At 37.2% G+C, this 20,972-nt stretch overlaps 1 protein-coding gene across 3 annotated transcripts in view; it reads left to right on the top strand.

Moving 5' to 3' along the window:
- The window catches only part of usp53b (ubiquitin specific peptidase 53b), a 20,785-nt gene extending 1,274 nt beyond the window's left edge, over positions 1–19,511 (top strand). The window contains exons 2-17 of one of the 3 annotated variants that reach the window (XM_032531318.1): positions 644–825; positions 1,169–1,323; positions 2,052–2,144; positions 2,404–2,538; positions 2,990–3,103; positions 3,339–3,421; positions 5,769–5,874; positions 6,772–6,918; positions 7,266–7,415; positions 7,520–7,688; positions 10,195–10,317; positions 10,415–11,135; positions 14,522–14,583; positions 16,047–16,125; positions 16,236–17,074; positions 17,766–19,511. In XM_032531318.1, the coding sequence (XP_032387209.1) occupies positions 738–825; positions 1,169–1,323; positions 2,052–2,144; positions 2,404–2,538; positions 2,990–3,103; positions 3,339–3,421; positions 5,769–5,874; positions 6,772–6,918; positions 7,266–7,415; positions 7,520–7,688; positions 10,195–10,317; positions 10,415–11,135; positions 14,522–14,583; positions 16,047–16,125; positions 16,236–17,074; positions 17,766–17,842 (3,141 nt within the window). In that variant the 5' untranslated portion in view covers positions 644–737 and the 3' untranslated portion in view covers positions 17,843–19,511. Of the gene's footprint in view, positions 1–636; positions 826–1,162; positions 1,324–2,051; positions 2,145–2,403; positions 2,539–2,989; positions 3,104–3,338; positions 3,422–5,768; positions 5,875–6,771; positions 6,919–7,265; positions 7,416–7,519; positions 7,689–10,194; positions 10,318–10,414; positions 11,136–14,521; positions 14,584–16,046; positions 16,126–16,235; positions 17,075–17,765 lie in introns of all 3 variants that reach the window. The other 2 variants (XM_032531303.1, XM_032531310.1) reach the window with 2 other exon arrangements.
- The last annotated feature ends 1,461 nt before the right edge of the window (positions 19,512–20,972 follow it).

Raw genomic sequence — 20,972 nt, 5'->3', positions numbered from 1 at the left:
TATATATATATATATATATATATATATATATTTCGTGTATTTTATCTTATAAAATTAAAATGCACATGATTGCATGAAATAAAACAAAGTAATTTTGTCTCTTGCATTATTATTCTACTTCTCTATTTTTAAATGTTGTGTATCAATGATGAAGCAATGGAACGGTGAAGTGCACATACTGTACAGTAAAAACAGACCTAAATGCATCTGAATATCTATAAATCTGATTAGATTAATTAGAATGCAGTCATGGAGCAAAGGTTTATCGGGTTGTCTTATAAGCATGTGTAAAAGTATGAAAAACAGTTAAAATGTTGTTGCATCAGCCGGTGTGGTGGTCACATTGCAGATTGTGAAGGCTGCCAGTCATAGAGGTGGGACACAACTCAAAGTTCAGTTCTTAATATATTTTTAAATGACTAAAGAGATACAATGGTATTTACATTCCATGGTGTTGTTGTTGGAATAAACTTAATGTTTATTTGCTATATTCAGCGAGGCTTTGCACTGGACTTGCCTGTTTATGTTAGGCTGCAGGAAACAATTACTGCACTACTTTCTGCTCTTCTGCCTCGTTTGCTGCACTGTGAACTCAACCGTGTAAGCATGGTGTACCTCTTCCTTCCCACCTGTCAGACCTCAGATATTGTCCAGTTACTGTTCAATGTCCAGTATGAGGCTGCCCTGTGGCTGATCCTAACCATGCTTTCAACTAACCGCTCCGGAGGTGCGTGGGGATGAAATGGATGGAGCCTGTGGCCAGACCAGCGCACCAGCTCCCACCTCCCAGCATGTCCAGCAAGTCTCCCCCCAACTCTGGAGAAGGTAGAAGTCATGATTAATCTGGCAACCAACCAAATCAGTCATTTGGATTAGTGATGTAATGAAAACTGTGTCAACGATAAACCCATTTTTTTTATCCAGGGTTGCTTACTATGCCTCTATAGTGCCATGCAATCATAATTACATTTTACACAATTACTATTATAGACATAAATGGGGAAATGCACTGAAGGATTTAACATGTTTAGATTTGAGTGGGTATCCACAACCCATAACATATTGTGGTATATGATATAATGAGTTTGTGAAGACACAGAAAGCACCCTCTTATTGAAAAACCACACATACATACAGTACATGTTAGATTTGTTTTAATCAGTTGCAGGCTCTAACTCCATGGCATGGGTGAAGATGTTTAAAAAACCTGGAGGAGGTCTAAAGAAATCCTACCAGCCTGGGAGCATGATGTCTCTCGCGCTCACCAAAGGCCTGCTGAATGAGCCCGGGCAAAATAGCTGCTTCCTAAACAGTGCTGTTCAGGTAAAGAACCATTTTCTACCTGCTCCAAATTTCTGAATACATACTTCAATTAAATTACTTCACTGAAAAACCTGACAAAACGGTCACATTGCTCAAACAAAGAAAACAAAAAATTCTCCTTTAAACATTTCTGCACTCTCTTCTTGCAAACTTAGTTTTAATACACTGCAATGTATTGCAGAATAAAGTGATGTGTGACCACTAGAGAGCACAAGTAGACCCTTAAATACACTCAGCAAGCTTCTACAATCTCATTCTTTTGGCATTTTAGGAAACATTGTCCTCACTTTACTTGTCAAAATAAACAATATGGATAGAATCCTTTTTTGCCACCAGCCAACATTCACTTACTTTATTTTAAATAGTTTGGTCTGTCAGCTAATGAATAAAATATCTGCCTATAGCTTCTTAGCTGGATTTCCTTTTTCATTATTTTACTGGCACTGTCTCAATGAGGTGCGTGAGCTGGCCATTTTTTTTATGCGTGGTTGGTGGACCAGCAAACCAAAATAATGAGTTAAAAATGACGAAAAGCTGATGAGTTCAGTGTTAACTTTCATTGGGTTTGGCAGTACGAGCAACTCTTTTATATTAAACCGAGGCGTTTAATTCAGTGGTAATAGGTATGGTAAATGGTATTCTTTCTCTTTATCTTCAGTTTGAGCTTCTGAAGTCTTTTAAATGTATTTCTGTGCATGTCAGTATTTTAATTTTGTGGTTAATTTTAGGTGCTTTGGCAGCTGGACATCTTCAGGAGAAGTTTGAGACAGCTCTCAGGTCACTTCTGTCTCGGCGATGCCTGCATCTTCTGTGCTTTAAAGGTTTTTTTTTAAATGTTTCTGCACTTTGAGCTAAACCTGGATTTTTTTTGTAGTATTCTTAAACATTTCTATTTCATCAGTCTGCATTTCTATGACAGCGTTTTAGGTTCATGGGGAGGGGGGTAATATTCTGTGAAAAAAGTTGTACATTTTCCAGAAAAAAACTTGGATATTCTCTGAGATTATGAAGTCATAAATTCAGTTCTCCAAATTCTGTTCATTTTCAGGACAGTAACTAATCATTGTTTTTCTTTTTCAGAGCATCTTTAGCCAGTTTCAGCAGAGCAGAGAGCGTGTGCTCCCCTCCGACAGCCTCCGTAACGCCCTCGCTGAAACTTTCAAGGATGAGCAACGCTTCCAACTTGGCTTGATGAATGATGCTGCTGAGTGCTTTGTATGTTGACACTGTGCTTTTGGCCTTTAATCAAAGTTACATCCAGTGGAAGACATTTCCACTGTAACTGCATACTAAATAATCCCATGGTACTTCCTTCTCTGACACTGAAGGTAAAAAGAAGCAGAGATCACTGACAAATAGTCTTGGCCTTGTGTAATCACCGGTTATATCTACCGTATGTAAATGATGCATTTTGGCCTCTTGCTTTTTAGCATATTTAAGCCATGTTAGGATTTTATATTAGATTTAGTTGATTAAATCCGCCCTTTGACTGAGTTTTGTTTGTTTAATTTTTGTGTAGTGCCTAGATCATCTGAAATCCACTTATTTGTATAGTTGTTCATGTTGTGTGTATTCAAGTCATGGGTTAAAAAGTAGTTAATTCTAAATTCACTGACACTGTGCAATAGTACTTTTGGACTGTCTGTTCTTATTTCTTATATATTAGGAGAACATCCTGGAGCGAATTCATTTACACATAGTTTCAGACACTGCGACTGATGCTTGTTCATCCAAATCGTGCATCACCCATCAGAAGTTTGCAATGATGCTTTATGAGCAGGTAACTGAGGTTTTGGTGTACCGTTTGTCATTTTATCTGCTAAACAACAATAATAATAACATGTTTATCGATTTGAAGTAAATGTGGACAACTACTGTTAGTAGAATATTAATAATGAAATATGAAATAAAGAAAGACTTCCACAGCTGTTCTAACTGTAACCCTCCCCCCCCCCCAAAAAAAAAGTAAACATAAAATGTAATCTCTAAAATAACGTACAGTTTTTCTTTTGCAGTTTGTGTGTCGATGCTGTGGTGCATCATCAGACCCACACCCATTCACAGAATTCGTACATTATGTCTCAACAACTGCTTTATGGTGAGTGCTTGATTTACTGCCATGGCTTAAAATGGGATACAAAAATCAGGCCAGAGTGCTAATCCCGATTTAAATGTCAAAGTATTAAATAATGTCACTAGAAAATTATTTGATTGCAATTTTAAGCATCTTAAATCAATTTTTTTTCCTGTCCTTGATTAGTCACACCTAAACAACCAGTGTTAAATAATATATCTGGATCTAATTTCCCCAAGGGCTGACCTTGCCAAACAGGGCCTGAACTTAACTTTTTTGACTTTTTACCAGCCATATATATTTTTTGCCTCGTAAAGGGGAAAACAGGAATCACATGAACATTTTGAAACAGCAGTTGCATCCTCTCCAACTGTGCTGCTTTCATGGACGTCACTGCCTTGACCGCACCGGCCTCCGGAAGTGGAGTCTTTGATAGTTAAGTTTACAAGTTATCGTGTGTAGGTGGCTTTTTGATGACTCGTCATCCTTAATTGCTTCTAATTTTAAGTTTTTAGTCTCAATTACAAAATGGATATGACTTTGCTTTCTTTGAGCCAAACACACAGTCACAACAGTCACTGCAGAACATTTGTTCTGTACAGCTATCATAAATCAGCCCCTCACGAACCATGCCTTTGTCGCCAATTGTCCTCTTTGTATTAAAACGTCTTCTTTTACTTTTCTTTGACACATGCTAATCTTTTTGTTAGTTGTTCATTTCAGCTGGCCTCTTTACCCCAGTAATGTGCCGCCACATTTTTAGCTAAAATCTACGAAATGAATTGAAATGGTGGACTTCTTTGAAATGTAAAGGTACAACAGTTGCAAAAAAAACTAATGAATCACTCAATTCTCGTTGGCTACATGTCAATGTGGCAGGTAGATTGACAGTGTTACCCGCCAATAGCTAAATTTACTCGCATTTGGCTGGTGGTTGGGTGTTAATTTCAGGCCCTGTTGCCAAATTGTTGTTGTTTTTTCTCATAATTTTAAGTTTGTATACGAAGCTTCTTTTCTCCTTTGTGCAACAAGTGCACAATTTTTCCTCAAGCTACTTTCTGCAAGCGAAGAGTACAGAATACATTTATGTTATTATTGAGGTTTTAGTTTGCAGTGGTGTCAAATTGACTGGATTATAGTGGGGTTAGGATTTCTAATTTGTTGCCTCGTTTACAAAAAAAGGGGGAAAAATACTTGAAACACATTTCAATGTAATATTGACCAGTTCAACACTGCCACCAACTATGACATTGGTAATTTAAACCTCTGTGACAGCGTCAACAAAAACTGAATATTATAATCTTTATATATATATATATATATATATATATATATATATATATATATATATATATATATATATATGTAATCTAATTTGTGGCAGATTTGTTGTACTGGATTGTATAGGTGGACCTAATAAAGTGTTCAGGGAGTGTACAGTATGTCCCAATTCTCATTGATTATTACACAGTAGGCCTGCATGATTCGGGGAAAAATATGAATCACGATTGTTTAGCTTAGAATTGATATCACGATTCTTTGCCATGATTTCGTTCTCAAAAAAGTGTAATGTTTATTACACACATGAACCATGACAAAACAAAACAGATTGGCAGCACCAAAAATAGATTTTTTTTTGGCACCTATAGCACATGGCGCATCACCACAAGCCATCACAACATAGAGACTTTAGTGAAGAGAAGGGAGAGCATCGCAGCGCTTGGGAGCGCTTTAACACCTATTTTATACAGTCTATAATTAAAACTCACAGAAGAAAGTTTAGCATTTGTGATGCAGTCAGCTCGTAAAATTAAATGAGAATCAAAGTCATTAAAAAAAAATCGAAATTATTTAAAAATGTAATCGTGAACAAGGTGAATTAAGATTGCAATTTTTATAACGATTAATCGTGCAGGCCTACCACCCAGTTTCTGTCTGTAACTGCATGTCGTACACCCAATTAGGCATGGGCTGGTTATTGTTTTCAAGGTATACCGCAAAAAAAAAAAAACTTGAAAAAGTCAAGGTTTCAAAACCACTAACATTTCATGTTATTTCAACATTTTTTTTTTTTATGAGTGGTCAAGGAGAGAAACCGTTTAATAATCCCTCTCCCTGCCAGTGTACGGTAATTTAAAAATAAATTACATTGTGTTCAATGGGAAAATAAGTTTGTTTTTTTATTTTTAAAAATATTACATTTTAAAGCTGTAATTGCAATACCGTGAAACTGTGAAATTTTTGCTGAAGGTTATCATGCCATCAGAATCGTATACTGGCCCATGCCTGCACCCAATACGGAAAGGTTAAGATGATAAAGTATAATATTTGCGACCAACAATATAGATACAGTCTCTGTTTTTATGCACAGCCAACAGGTTGATCGCATGTTGGGGAAGAACGAGCGGCTCAGGTCAGACATGTTTGGAGAACTGCTGCAGGCAGCAAACAACACAGGTGACCTGCGAAGCTGCCCGGTATGTGATTTACCATCATTGTTCACTTTATTGTGATGCTTTCCTTAACAAATCAGACATCTTGAAGTAGTGGCTCAATATCTTTCCCTGTTCTGCTGCTTTGTCAAAACATCTGTCTGAATTCAGCCATACTTAAAGGGCAGCTATTAATGAACAATTTAGCTGTTCAGCGGAACAGTTAGCATGCTACTGTGACATGGACACAAAGATGGTTATTACAGCCCTGCTGAGTACACTCTGTGCTTTATGCTGTGACTCTGCACTTGAAGCGGCCTGAAGGAGACAGTGCCAGACTAGTGTTAGGATATAAATAGAAGTAAGGGGGTATAACCACTGTTTTTCTCCCATCTGTATTTGCTACCAGCGTCTTCCTCTTGAGTGGGCATCAGAGAGAAATAGAGAGGCAGAGACAAATCTACAACTTACTACTTTGACATTCGGGGAAATTTGCTCAATTATTTAGTGCTGACATTTAAAAACAAAGATCAATTTCACTTTTACTTGCTGCACGTTTTAGATGTTTATCTTGTGGCTGGTTGACTGGTTTCTGTTTTGTTCATTTTTTTCCTGTATCTTTGATTTTTTTAATCATTTTGTGTAGAACTTTGTACGTTTTGGTTGTTACTGGTTTCTGCCTTTTGATTTTATTGCTGTACCTTTGTTTTTGTGTGTGTAAACTTTATTAATATTATTGTATCTTATAGTTAGCTATCTTCCAGTCTGTTTTCTAAGCATGTCACGTATTGACATGCTCATTTTGTTTCCCAAAATGTACTGTATATACAACCCTTTAGAGAAAATGCACAGAGAAGGTTTTTTGTATACTATTACATTTCAAAGTATAATTAGGATTTATGTTTTGCTTGTACGTATGTTGATATTACTATTATTTTGCAGAGCAACTGTGGTCAAAGTATCAAGATCCGCCGCGTGCTCATGAACTGTCCAGAGATTGTCACTATTGGATTTGTATGGGATGCTGAGCAGTCTGATCTTATGGACGATGTCATTCGCTCCCTTGGCCCAAGTTTAAACCTGTGTGGGGTAAGAACTAAAGCAAACTTTACCAGATGACAAGGAGAAATGTGTTTAAATGCGTCCCTATTCTATAGACATTACATTTATTATAGAGATATTCTTGTCAGTTTCATGCAAAAATGACATTTACTCGTGTACAAAATTACAATTATCACAGCTGTCAGCTATTGTATGATTTGTGTCCATAAACTGGTAATGATGAAGGTCAGTGTGCTGTAATCTTTATTAAAAAAAACAGACACAACACTTCAACAGAGTATCAAAAACACACACATAGATTATATTCTCACAGGATTTAGCATCTGCCAAAGATATGGAGGTCAAACTTTTGATCTCAATTTGCTTTATTTCAGCTTTTCAACCGTGTCACGGACGAAAATGCCAAACAGAGCGAGCTTCATCTGGTGGGGATGATCTGTTTTTCGAGTAAACATTACTCAGCCTTTGCCTATCACACTAAATCTTCAAAATGGATGTTTTTCGATGATGCTACTGTAAAGGAGGTTAGGAACTCTACGCTATCAAGCTTCTTTATCCCTGTTCAAAAGTGTACTACCTGTTACAGTGTGTTAATGCTCTTTTATATAACACTTTCCTTTTTCCCCAGATTGGATCAAAATGGAAAGATGTTGCCTCTAAATGTATCAGGGGACATTTTCAGCCACTTCTTTTATTTTACACCAATCCAGAGGGATCTCCAGTGTCTAATGAAGATGCACCGAGACAAACTACCATGTGTCCGCGGTACAAAGCGCAAATAAATGGTGACACGTCAGGTAGGATAATCCACCAGTTATTAGCATACCTAATCCTTGCACTTCTGACAGACATTAAAAATGTGTGTATGTAGACATTTTGAAAAATAAATACAGTAATACCGGTGTCAGATATAGAGGCTTCACAACCCTTCAAACCCCAACAAGCAATGTGACAGATAACGCAGCTGTTCTCTTTTAGTAACAGTTCATTATTTTCTTATATCAGTACAACTTGTCATGCATTACTGCTTACTCAGCAACCCTCATCATGGATTATCCTACGTAGGCCAAAGTCAGTTGCCAAAGAGAAGTAAATTAATCACTACTGTTTGTTGAAAGCTTTGGACTACATTGTTAATTGTTTTGTTCATTTTGGAGGTAATGCCCTTGTTAATTTAAACTTTGTGTCAGGTGAGAAGTCTTTTGATGCCATTGGTATAAATATTACTTCACTACTTCAACAAGTAGTAAACTTGCAGTTTTGAAACAATTAAAAGCAGTAGCTATTTAGCTGTGCATATTCATTTAGGTACTGTGAGGCCTTTACATCAACACTTACTGTATATATACAATATATATACACTCATTAAAGCAATCGAAATGTTGAATACCATTGCTACAGGTAATACAACATTTTTCACATGTACTCTACAATCAGAAACAAATGTGACCCATACCATGGTATCATACAATAACTACCCTAACGTAATTATAATGCTGGCTTGGTCACATTACCCCAAGATGATCACATAATTAATTAAAATGCTGATATGAACATTTATGCACATTTAATGTCTAATTTTACTTTCACTTCATAATCATAGTATTATAAACACACAAGTTAACTTTGTCAAGGTAGGTACCTATGATGTATGAATGCAACTGTACACGACTCTCACGCTCACAAACGTGCACATATGCCTTATATTCATATAAAATGTTCTTTTAGTTCTTTTATTGCTGTATACAGATAGGTTAAATACGTTATCTTATAACTGCACTTTACATATGTAAACAGTGTTTTGTTCTAATAACAGAGGTTAGTTGCTGCCAGACATCAGTGTTTTTATAGTGTATTTAGTATTGATTATTAATAAGATATCATGATTGGGATCAATATGGTGATTTATTACAATTTGTCTAAAGATTTCATTGCCATAAATCCCAATCTATTAGAGCATCTGAACAATTTGTATGAAGGTATCACTAAGTAAAATTAAACATCAAATATCAGTACCCATGCGCATATTAATATTCCTCCGCAAATTACAGTTATGGTTTGCATTGGGGTTGAGAGATTGCTGTTAAATCGCAGGCAGAAAGATTGTCCTGTCCTGTGTGCTGGCTTGAACTTGACATGAGGATGATGCCTCTGTCGCACACAGATTACCACCCACGCCTCCTTCCCTAATCCCTGCTCTTGTGGCCAAACGCACTGCTGCTCTATGGTCCTCACTCCTCCCCTAGACATTTCCGACATTTGCCTCCATTTATTTTTCTGCTTGTTTTTTTGGCAATGGCGCCTTGCCCGTTTAGATGAATTTTTTGTGCTTTAGTGTGGTGTCCACACTTTGACACTAGCATGGGACCTGATTATTGTTTTCATGAAAATAAGAGTAAGTGATTGATTTTTTGTTATAGAGTGAGATATGGCTCAGTTTTTTATTATACGTATTGTATGTATTATTTAGGAGTTATCTCTTTTGTTAAATTATTTTATATGGAGGTTACTGTGTTACTGGTATTGTTTCTTGCCCTGAAGTACAATATGGTGGTAGTTTATCTATCCACTCTTACAACTTCAATTAACACAGACAACTGCCCTGCAGTGTGTACTTGCATTACTAAACCTGATAGTCTCTGTATAACTTCAATCTACATGATAAAGTGTGTACGAAATAAATTTGAAACAGGGCAGCTGTTGGGTTAATGTTCTGATTTGGAGGCAGAGGTTCGCAATTCACATCCTCTCTTGTTTCTCACCGTGACCTGCATGCTACAGAGGCAAAGAAAGAACACGTGTTGGCAATGTGGCAGCAGTAGCCTAGTGTATTTTAACATTGCTAATGATGCAATGGAATCTGATCTTTGGTAAAATATTTTTGGGCTCTTGCCCTGTTTGTTGCAAATATGCAAGGTGAGAAAAATTATTGCAAACATTCCAAAAATTATAGCAGAATTAAAAATTTTAATGAATGACCAAAACATGATCCAAAATAAACTGTCTGGGTAGCCGACACTGTTAGCTTAAGCTAATACCTTCAAAGCACAACACAGTGTGAATTTGTCAGACATCAGATATGCTTTAACACCTCTGGTAAATCTGTGAAAGTATAGCAAGCTGACGTGTCTTACCCTAATTGGCCGTTCATACCCCATGATGATGTATGAAGGCAAAAGGAATTAGCAGTTGTTAACCATTTGCTTACTTTGCTTACTTACATTTGATTACTTACAGAAACACAATTTAAAAAACATCCATGAGTAACCACTTCTCTGCTATTTCAATATTTTTTTCTCTTAGTGAAACATCACCTTGGCAGTCCTAAAAAATTCCAGGAACCTGTCATGGAGAATTTGCAGAGGCCAAGTGAAACAACAAAAAAGGATCGAGGTCATCGGAAAACAGACCCATCACAACACAAAGGTAGAGGCAAAGACAAAGACATACAAGGGCATGTCAGTGTAGATAACTGCTGTACGTCAGAGCATGTTGATCAATAATCTGTGTCCACTTTCTCTAGAGATGGCACATGCAAGATCTTCATCTCCTCCAGAGAATGCACCGAGGCCTCCTGTGGACCAAAAATTTAAAAGCTTTCCACGCACTGAGAAGTCATCAAACCATTCAAGCAGAGGATCTCAGGAGCCACGTGGACAATCCTATGGTATGCAGGGTGGTGGACACAGCCGGAGGAACAACACTTCCCTAAGTGGCTATGATCAGGATAGCTGCCAGGAGCAGTTGGAAAAAAGTGGAAGTGAAGGCAGCCGCAATAAATCTAAGTCCACTTGGAGACCCATTCGGGAGGTGTTAAATGTGGACAGTGTGCTGAACGAACTGGAGCAGCGCCGTCAACAGCAACATGACAGCCCGCTGCACAGTAAGCCTTCATCACAGGAAAGAGTGCACACTGAACAAAACCGAGAGCGGGAACACGTACGCACAAGAGAAGATCGGAAGCAAAAGTGGTTAATGACAATTTATGAGGATGAGCAGCGGCATGAGACTGAGAGCCACAGCTCTGTTGAGTCAGAGAGCAGGGCCAGCCAACAGAGGGGCAGCAGACTTAAGGGTGGCCCCAAGACACTGCTGCGTAGTGATACCTGGACCATACAAAGGACAGAGTCTGGCTATGAGAGCAGCGATAGACTCAGCAGTGGCTCCACCAATCCCGACTCGCCTGGCGTTGATGGTTTTGTTGTTAAAGACCAGAGCTTAACACCGGAGGCACAGTTGCAAAGGTAAAAAAACAACTGTGTGTTGTTTAATGACCAGTTTTTATTAAGGAAAAATTTAGGTTTTAGATTCAAGAAGTGGGAACATTACAAGCTAACTAAATCACCAAGTTATTACGGCTTTAAATAAGTGAGTACTGGACTACCTTTCTACAAGTGTGGTAAGGATAATTGATTCACGATTTTTTTTTAAGTTTGCCTTTTAAACAATAAACAAGAATAAACTAGAATGTCAATTGGAGAGCACAGAACTCTGCAAAGGCCAATTCAGATGCTCCTCAGATGGTCCCGTTTCCCAAGTTGGGAAGTTGTTCTTCCGACTTTGGTATGTTCATGTAGCCTGACAAGCCAGACCCACATCAAGATGTTGGGTCAGGGAACTCACCATTAGTAGGGCTCAATCCGAGGGGCGGAATAAACGGTTGTCTTTCAAATTCCCTCTACACGCAATAGGATAGCAATACAACCAACCAGAGCAATGTAGATTAAACTTTCACCGTATCCGGTCTGTATCCGAATGACATCAGTGCCGATCTTTGTTCTTTTCTCAAAGAAAAGCTTAACTGCAAGTCCAGCGGGGAATACTGTCTATGGTGAATTCATGCAGAATCGTCCCAACTCTGCCGTCATTATGTTAAGCCCACCCACCAACTCTATACACAATGTGATTGGCTGACTAGAGTTTGGTTTTCCAGCTGGCATACCAACAGAGAGTTGCTAGACCGACCTAGGCTGCAAATTATATTTGCTGCCGCTAGGGTGCGTCTAGATTTCTAAGATAATGTTCATGAGTTTTAAGTCATAATCTGGACGCAACATAGACGCTACAAAGATGTATGGTTTTTTATTACTCTGAGCGGTTAAACAATTTAAGTTTTGAGAACTTTTTCCAGTATTTGTTTGTTAACGAAGAGCAAATTAAACAGATCAGGTGAGCCATGAAATATGGTTGGTAATGGAGCTGCAACAAACACTTATTTTCATTATCTTTTAATCAACAGATTATTTTCTAGATTAATCGATCAATAGTTCAGTCTATAAAATGTCAGAAAAAAGTGCAAAATGTGCATCTCATTTTCAAGTCCAAGGTGATGTCTTTAAATGTCTTGTTTTGTCAGTCCAAAACCCAAAGTTTCAAATGATTTTAAACTAAGAAAAGCAAGAAATATCCATATTTGAAAGGCTAAAAACATAATTTTCTGCCATTTAATCAATTATCCAAATGGTTCCTGATTATATTTTGCTGATCAACTAATTGATTAGTTGACTGACTCCATGAAAATCGGACAAGTAACTTTTCCGTTATCCTGTTGACAAACAAACAAACAAAAAAACAAAAAAAGCCGAAAACTACTTTTTGGGGGGGGAAACAAAAAACAATGTACCTTGGTTTGCTTTTCTGTAATTATTCACTCTGGCCATTAAAATAAATATATATATATTTTTGATGGACTTTCAATAGAGGAGATGAAAAACAAAATGTTTTGTGCTAGAACGCATTCTAATTTATCTTTAGAGTAATATAAGGCTTTGGCCGGCTGAGCTGGAGAAATAAACAGTTTTATCAACAAACAACGAGTGTTTTAGTACAAAATTACCTGTCTGACTTCAGTGGAGGACAGCAACAAATAAAGGGAATTTTGTACTAAGAAACTGTGACTTTGAAGGATAACAACTTGATTTGACTAATTTGGATGACGAAAGCCTCATTATAGCTTCAGATAAACTTCATTATTCCTATGCAGTACATTTTTGTACAGAACTCAGCCTGTGGAGTTTGTTCTCCTGGAAAGAACACTAGAAAGGGATCTTTTAATGGTTGGGGATTTAAGGAAGCTCAACTTGTTTCAGTGTACAAATGGGCAACTGACTATTGTTTTAAGTTCTAAGCCTATCCCTTCACAGCCTAGTTCCATGATAATTAGGTAAACACCCCTTAAATCATGGAAGGAAATCTTATTGGTTTGTAAAATTTATATTAGCAATAGTTTTGAGTTTAATTGTGTCCCACAAATTACCTCATTGTCCCGTTTATTCATTCTCATTCAGTAATTGTCTCCACCTGTGAAAATAATGAAACAGTTTTTATCCAATAAACAAGGACCATAGATAGACCCCCATGCTTCTCAACCATTACTCTGTGCACATCCTTCACTACATTCCTCCACCAGTTTGTTATTCTGAGATGTTTTAGGCTTGATGACGCTACTGTGTACATGCATCATCACTTGGAGAATACTTTTGATTTCCTTGGAAACTAGGCTAAAACTGGAAGGAACACACCAGTTGTTCCCATGACGTTACCTTTCAAATTACTTGTGCTATATATAATATCAATGCATCAAGAAAAAAGCTAAAACTGCACTATTGAAGCAAACTTTAAGTTTATGTGATCTACACAGCTTTTTAAATCCTTCCCCAAGGAACATCCCACCTGGCACAGCTAGAGCTGTTGTTTTAGTTTAGTAGACAATACAAATCTGGAAGAGAATTTTACTAAACACTGCATGTCAATTTCAAAATCTCATTACAAATGTGTTCCGGAAATGTACTGAATGTCACTATAGAGCCACGATTGATCGATTAGTTATCAGCTATTAAATTAATTGCCAACTATTTTGATAATCGATTAATATTGAGAAACAAATATATCAGATTCAAGCTTCTTTTATGTGAATATTTGTTTTCTAGTTTCTTGTCTCCTCTATGAGTCTAAACCGAATATATTTGAGTTGTGGACAAAACAAGACATTTGAGGACATTTAGTTGGGCTTTGATTTGCATTTTTTACTTTTTTACTAATCGAATAATAAAAAAACAAATTGACAGATGAATCAACAATGAAAATAATCAATAGTTGCAGCCCTAATGCAGGCTATAAAAGTATCCAGTATCATTTTCCTTCAAATGAAGGATGTAGTTATAATAAATTGATGATAAATGTAAGAAGTTTCATTAAGTTTGGATTTACAAGTGATCACTTAGTTGCAGCTGTTAATACTTGGTAATGTGTTTCCCTCATCTGCACTAATCTGGAGAAAATGCACTTAAGGTGACTATAAGAGGAATTACATAATTACATATCTAAATTTAAGTTCAAATTTGATGGAAGTGTTTAATGGCTTACTGTCACCAAATAAAAACTGAATCAGTATCAACCTTCTACACAAGGCCTTTTCTTATCCAATTCAGTTCGACCCCAGCAAACAGTGAATATATAGCTTCCGTTATTCCGTTTTATATATATGTATATTTTACCAAAGTGCTTTATTTGGTGCCTCAAAAGACCATGGAAATTGGTTTGTTTAATTGTTGCTCTGCTGACTGTTTTTAAAAATACTATTCAACTATTCATAAAAACATGAATAATAATTTTAGTCTTTTATTTTCAGTCAGCTGCACCAAAAAGGTGGCGAAGCCAAATCAAGTATAACATCCTCACCTTCACACAATGGTAAGTTACCAACATTGTAAGGGCTTCCTTTCCTGTCTTTGTACTGTAATAAATGTATTTATAGCAAAATGGTAAATGAAAAAATTAACCCCTAACAAAAAAAATATATACAACCAAGTATAGAATGAGATCACCACACTAAAAGGCATGATGTGAAAATGAAAACATGATTAAGCATAAAAGAAGATGTCAGAGTTGGTTATATTTCACATGGTATCTGCAATACTACCAGAAAAAGATTTACAAGGAAGAATAAGAATTTAGTCTTTTTAATCAGATCGGATCAGATTTGTAAATATAAGATATACCAGTTTTCTGTCTGTGCAAATGTGTTTGTTTTTTGCGTAGTGCACACCCTGCATACGTTAATTAAAAAAAACAAGAAGGTTATTACTTTCTTTTTTTCCTCTATATTTCTGTTAGTATAACAGATGAAGTGTGAGTTGATAATGTGGAGTAATTAAAGACTGATTTCTGAGCTTGGACTGGCTTCTTAAACCTCTTCACCCAGTCAGCCCTGCACAGGCATTAATCTGATGATAATCCCACAAAGCTCATTCAGATAGCACAGCTGGACAGGGCTGCTGGCATTGTCATAAATATCTTTCTGTTTCATGTAGTGCTTTGAGTGTGCTGCACTTGATACTTTATCGAGGCCATGTGCATCTAGAGCCAGTGTTTCCAACAGACAGCTAAAGCTTTTATCCTTGCATGGGCCTCTCCAGGGCAACAGCAAAGAAAAAAAATGACACATCTATTTTTAAAGGGAAGGAATTCAGCACGACGCTGCCTCTCGATGCTCACGCTGGCTGGTTCATCCAGCTGTGAGGAAGTGTAGTGTGATAAATACTGCCACCTTCTGTCCTGAGAGAACATTGTTTCATAGTCAGATGTGTAGATGATTTAGTCTCTGCTTGGTCTCCACTTTTGATTCATTTTGATTCGTTGTAAGTGTGTGCATGAATGTCTGGTTCATAATTTGGAAAGACGATTAGGATTAAGTGAAAGAAATCTTGGAATTCTGGGGAAAATAAATAAATTCTAAATTCTGTGATTTAGCATTATTCGGATTCAATTCACAGGATGCTGAATTCAATTTCCATATTCTAAGAAAGCAAGTCATTAATCAGACTCAACTCCTGTTTTTTTCCCCCCCAAAACTCTTATTGTCTTCCTATTTTGTTTAATGCCAAATGTCTTCTTATTTGTTATATCCTTGAGATTTTTATCCTCTGACATAGTTTTGAAGATTTCTATGTTCTAATTTTGTCGTGATAAATTTAACTCTAAAGAGTAGTGTCAGAAGACAAAAATACATTACCTTTTGAACTTTTGCAATTACAGTACTAGTTACTTGCCACAATAGATAAACTTTTCCAAAGGAGGACAGATTTACAGCTTTGTAGTTTCTTTTTTCTTTTTCTGTTACTATGTTTTGATTCCTTTTGTTTTATATTTTATAGGTAAACATCAACCCAAACCTCAGGGAAAGAACCATGACCAAGTTTCACATTCACATCTAAAGTGCAGTCCAAGTTCGAGGTGCCCTTTATTATAATTTATGTATAACTTGTTGTAGTATGTACATATATGGACTCATAAATTGGATTTCCAACATATCAAATTTTAATTTACATCATTCTCTTTTGTAGACGGAAATCAAAGTACACTTCTAATTCCTCCAGAAAAGCAGTATCCTCAGAAAGGGACTCCACCGGTTCAGATAACAGGCAGAGTGAGCAGCAGGAGCTGATAAACTGTTGGGGGCACACTGCAGAAAGTACAGCCCTGAGGCACATTACTAAAACCAGCAGCTCAGAATGGAACAGCTCCGACGATCTCGCTCTCTCTGAACCCGAGGACAGAGAAAACACATACCGCTCCAGCAACAGCGAGGCTATCGCCTCTGAATCCCAGTGTTCACACATGACCCTGCCATACCACCCTCCCAGCAATGTGACTGCAGAACCTCTCCAACTGAAAAATCAGCATCAGCTCGGAACGACAGGGTCACCTCACCTTCGACCAACCCAGCGGATCTCTCCTCACCAGGGTGAAACAAGCCACGCAGTGTTTCGTCCAAGGATGCTTCAAGAACCCTTGCCATCGAGTCCTCGTCTTTCATCCACAGCCTATGTTAGTCCTCACAGGAAGCCTGACATTTCAGGCCTCAGAACTTTCTCAGATGCAAGCTCCAAGTCGGGCTCTGACCCAGAGAGGAGTACCCCATCATCATGTGAAAGTGAGGAGAGACCGACTGGATGCAGAGTGGAACAGGCCGCGCCAGCTCAAGAGGTTTCTCTGACAACATACTTCACTGTGGATAACTGTATGACGGAAACATACCGTCTCAAGTACCACAACCAGAGGCCTCTTGTCCTCTCTGCCACGGTGCCGCGCACAGTGATTGTGACTGAGCGCAGAGATACCAGCCACACACTCGCCACTGACACACAATCACAAGATGTGCCAAAAGCCAGACCTGAAACAAGTAAGACTCTCTAATATCAATCAACAGGACCATTGTATGGCAACATTAGATTATTGAAGATGTCTGCCTCAGTGTTATAAAGTACCTTGATTTGATTCCTGCCTGTTTATTTTGAATTCAACTGTTAACTAATCTTCAAGACAATGTACTATTTCACCACATATAACAAAATCACAATATAATGACATATACCAATGCTAGAGTACACGCGTCATTTGCTAACCGCTAGCAATTTGGGACCAGGTTATTTCCGGGAAATAAGTGTCTATTACGAAAGTTACATCTGATGCTTGGATTGTTTGAGTTTGCTACAATGAGACATCCAAATTCTCTTTCTTCATCTGTTTTTGAATGTATTGTAGCGAGCAACGGAGAGCCTGCTGTACCCAGCATGCCGTTTGGCGGTGTAACAGTTAATAGGGGTCCCCTCTCAATACACAACACAGTGTGTACATACCGCACTACTAATAAATATGTCCCGTAGATCTCAAGAGCTCGCTCCCAACACTGCACTTCCTCTGGGCCACAGCAATGCACCCACCAAGTGTGAAGTAGAGCGATGAACGGTTGAGAAAAAGGACAGACCGACAGACAGACAGACAGACAAATGACAGTGTTCAGTTGTTTTCTTTGTTTGGTAAAAAAAGAAAAAAATGTAAACAAGATTATTCTTTTTTTGTTTTCTTTACAGGCCATAATAGCAATAAACCCACTGCAAAATGGAACCCAGTGACAGCCAAAGGACTGGATGAACGTGGTTTTTTATGAGTGTTACTTGGTAAGGCTTGTTTATATGGATGGACATTGGTCAGTAGAGTACTAACTGGATGCCAAAGAGTTTACAGAATGGAAATATGTCCTGAAGCGCGACTACTCCAAATTAAGTGGAATTTATTTATGCAAGCTTGTCACATAAGTAAAACCGTTTTCTAAATGCTGTCGCATGTCGTTTGACAGATTATCAACTATCACGTATTCTGTACCGTCTTCCATTGTCCCACAGTATTGCTGCAAGAAGATTTAGTTTTGACCAAAATCTTTCTTGTTTTCAGTTTGCACAAATGGTTCTAGAGTCTTTATTTTTCTTTTTAATCACCTTATGTGAAGTTTAAAATGTTTATTTTTTCATTTGTGCAGGAGTCCTGCAAAATTGCTGCAGAAAAAGAGAAATACCAATATATTAGACATGAGAGATTATGGTGAGCCAGAATTAGACTGATTATACTGTGGTTTTTACAGTATAATCAATTATATAATTAATTATATAGAGATGAAAGAAGGAAGTGTGATAACAGATCACACCATGTTGTTGTGGAAAGATAGGTTAAAGATACTTTATCAGAATACAATGTCTTTTCAACAAAATAAAAACTACAGGTTGAAAGTTTGCGTCATCAGCAACAGATTTAAGGTAGTCACTAATTTACACCTGTCAGAGGATAATATCTGGGCAGCTTACCGACTTTATGCACATTGAGGGCTCTAGGTCACCAGGAAACAGACATTGAAACACTTACGTATATTCAGTTACTGATTTCTTTAAACTTATCATTTATCAGTTATTTTACAACCTGTATGTGTTAATGAATGACTGAGGGCTGCCCTGTAGCAGTCATGTTGTTTGACTGTTTGCATAGATTCTTCTGCCATCATTTATTAATATGTAAAGATCTTTTTAACAAATGGTTTTGCAAGACTGTGTTCAGTTTCTGGCAGTCTACAAATCCTACAATTTGTTGAATGATATTTTGTAGAGGGGGCAGCCCTCATGTTATTCAGTAGGTCACTATTAACTGTACGACCATATCACCTTGTGTATTCTGCCTTCGATTGTGCTGGTTCTTGTGATCCTTTTTTGTAATTCACAGTGATGTCAAATTGTATTTTTTCAGTCTTCCTTTTAAAGTAGATGAATTTAAACAGGTCTGTATTTGCAGGTATTTTCATAATGATGCCAATATAATTAATATGCACATCTGATATAGACCATAAACACAACAATTATTCTTGTCCATAAGACTAATGTTCTGAAACATGCATGTGGCCTTTACAAAGTCTTACTAGTTGTGTGTACAGCATAAGCATGAGCATGATTATGCTGGACTTTGAGTCCAACAAATTCTATTGGATTTTAGTCAATTGTAATAAAAATTAAATAGCAAATTGTAACTATTTGATGATTAGAAAACTTTTGAAACACTTGAATGTTCCCTTATCTTGCTCATGCAATGTCACATACTTTTGATTAGCCATCCACTGTAAATATAAACATATGCAAACAATACGTTGGAAAACAACTGGCTGTTCAAGACATGCTATGCATCCACTAAAACTGACTTTAAGATGACTTTTAAAGCAGATTTTGGCATTTTTTTAAAGCTTTGTATTCTGTATAACCAACATTCCTGAGAACACATAAAAATCCGTGTTGATCAATTTTAAAATATAAATTTTCTTTTGTGCTCACTAGATTGCCAAGTTCTTTCCTAAACGTCCTGCCATTCATGCATATTTTTTGACTTTGCATTTTTGTCTATCCATGATAACCTTTTTTCGGGTATGTATTCTAAACAGGTAAACTATTCTAACCGCACACATTTTGTCACTAAATTAGCTGTTTGTGTGTTGTGTTTGTGCCATCTGATACTAAAGGATGGTGTTTACAGGTGTGTGTGTGTGTGTGTGTGTGTGTGTGTGTGTGTGTGTGTGTGTGTGTTTGTGTGGTGTGTTTGTGTGCGCGCGCGCATCTAAAATAGTAATTTGAGCATGTGTCATGACACTGTTTAAATTCAATAAAAAGAAGGCATTCACTCTAACTGAGCTATTAAGAATTTCTTTAATCGAGCTGTCTGATCGTTCAAATAACATAAGGATGCCTTCACACAAGATTGTGCTGTAGTAATTATAAATCACTTACTTTACTGTTATAAGATATATAATGTATTCACTGGATAAAGAAATCACTAAACTATTTGATTAGATGAAACTCATTTGGAGTATATTAACCAGATTATCTTAATGTTGTCTCACCTGCAAAGTGTTTTTTTGTGGTTTCTTATATGATCATTTAGTAACAGTATTTTTCCTGTTTGTTGTGTGTTCAGTTATATCAAGAGTGCCTTGACATTTTTCCGTTGGACATGTTATTTGGGAAGGAAACCACCATTGGGTATGTATGTGACGAATGAAAGGGATGGAGGACGTCATGCAAAACTTAAATATGCAATGCTAATAGTGACGTGTGTGTGTGTGTGTGTGTGTGTGTGTGTGTGTGTGTGTGTGTGTGTGTGTGTGTGTGTGTGTGTGTGTGTGTGTGTGTGTGTGTGTTGTTGTGGTGTGTGTGTGTGTGTGTGTGCGTGTGTGTGTGTGTGTGTGTTTTTTATGGCCTTGTAATTTGTGCCAGCTACAATATTCCTAAAAGCCCTTTCAGACTTAGAAGCTACAACCACAGCGGAAAAACTCACTGTATCCCAGTTTGAATAAGCCTTAATGTATAAAAAATGATTTACTTGGGTTATCAAATGTGCATGCAAGCCTGTGTGTCTGTTTGTGTGCAAGCTTGGAAAAAGAAGTTTATAATTGGTTTTCCTCATGCACTTATGATCCATAGTCTTCAATCACAGTAAGGCTTTATATACTCGAGAGGCCTGTTTGACTAAAGGTCTTTTTGTCCAGTGTCACTTAATGTCACAGTTGGCATTGCATCGATCCATATCTTTTATCTTTTGCTAAATATACAGGGACATAACCTATTTAGACTATATTGCATTAACACTCAAGAACAAAGGAGAACTTTCCCTATTATGTCACTGGTTTTATCTGATAAGTTACTTGCTGATGTAGCCTGATGTGTTGGAACTGTATGCCTCACTGAATCCTATAGTCATACCTCTGTGTG

This window comes from Etheostoma spectabile, chromosome 2, assembly GCF_008692095.1.
Source record: "Etheostoma spectabile isolate EspeVRDwgs_2016 chromosome 2, UIUC_Espe_1.0, whole genome shotgun sequence".
Classification (NCBI taxonomy): domain Eukaryota; kingdom Metazoa; phylum Chordata; class Actinopteri; order Perciformes; family Percidae; genus Etheostoma; species Etheostoma spectabile.
This window is presented reverse-complemented; position numbering and strand designations above follow the sequence as displayed.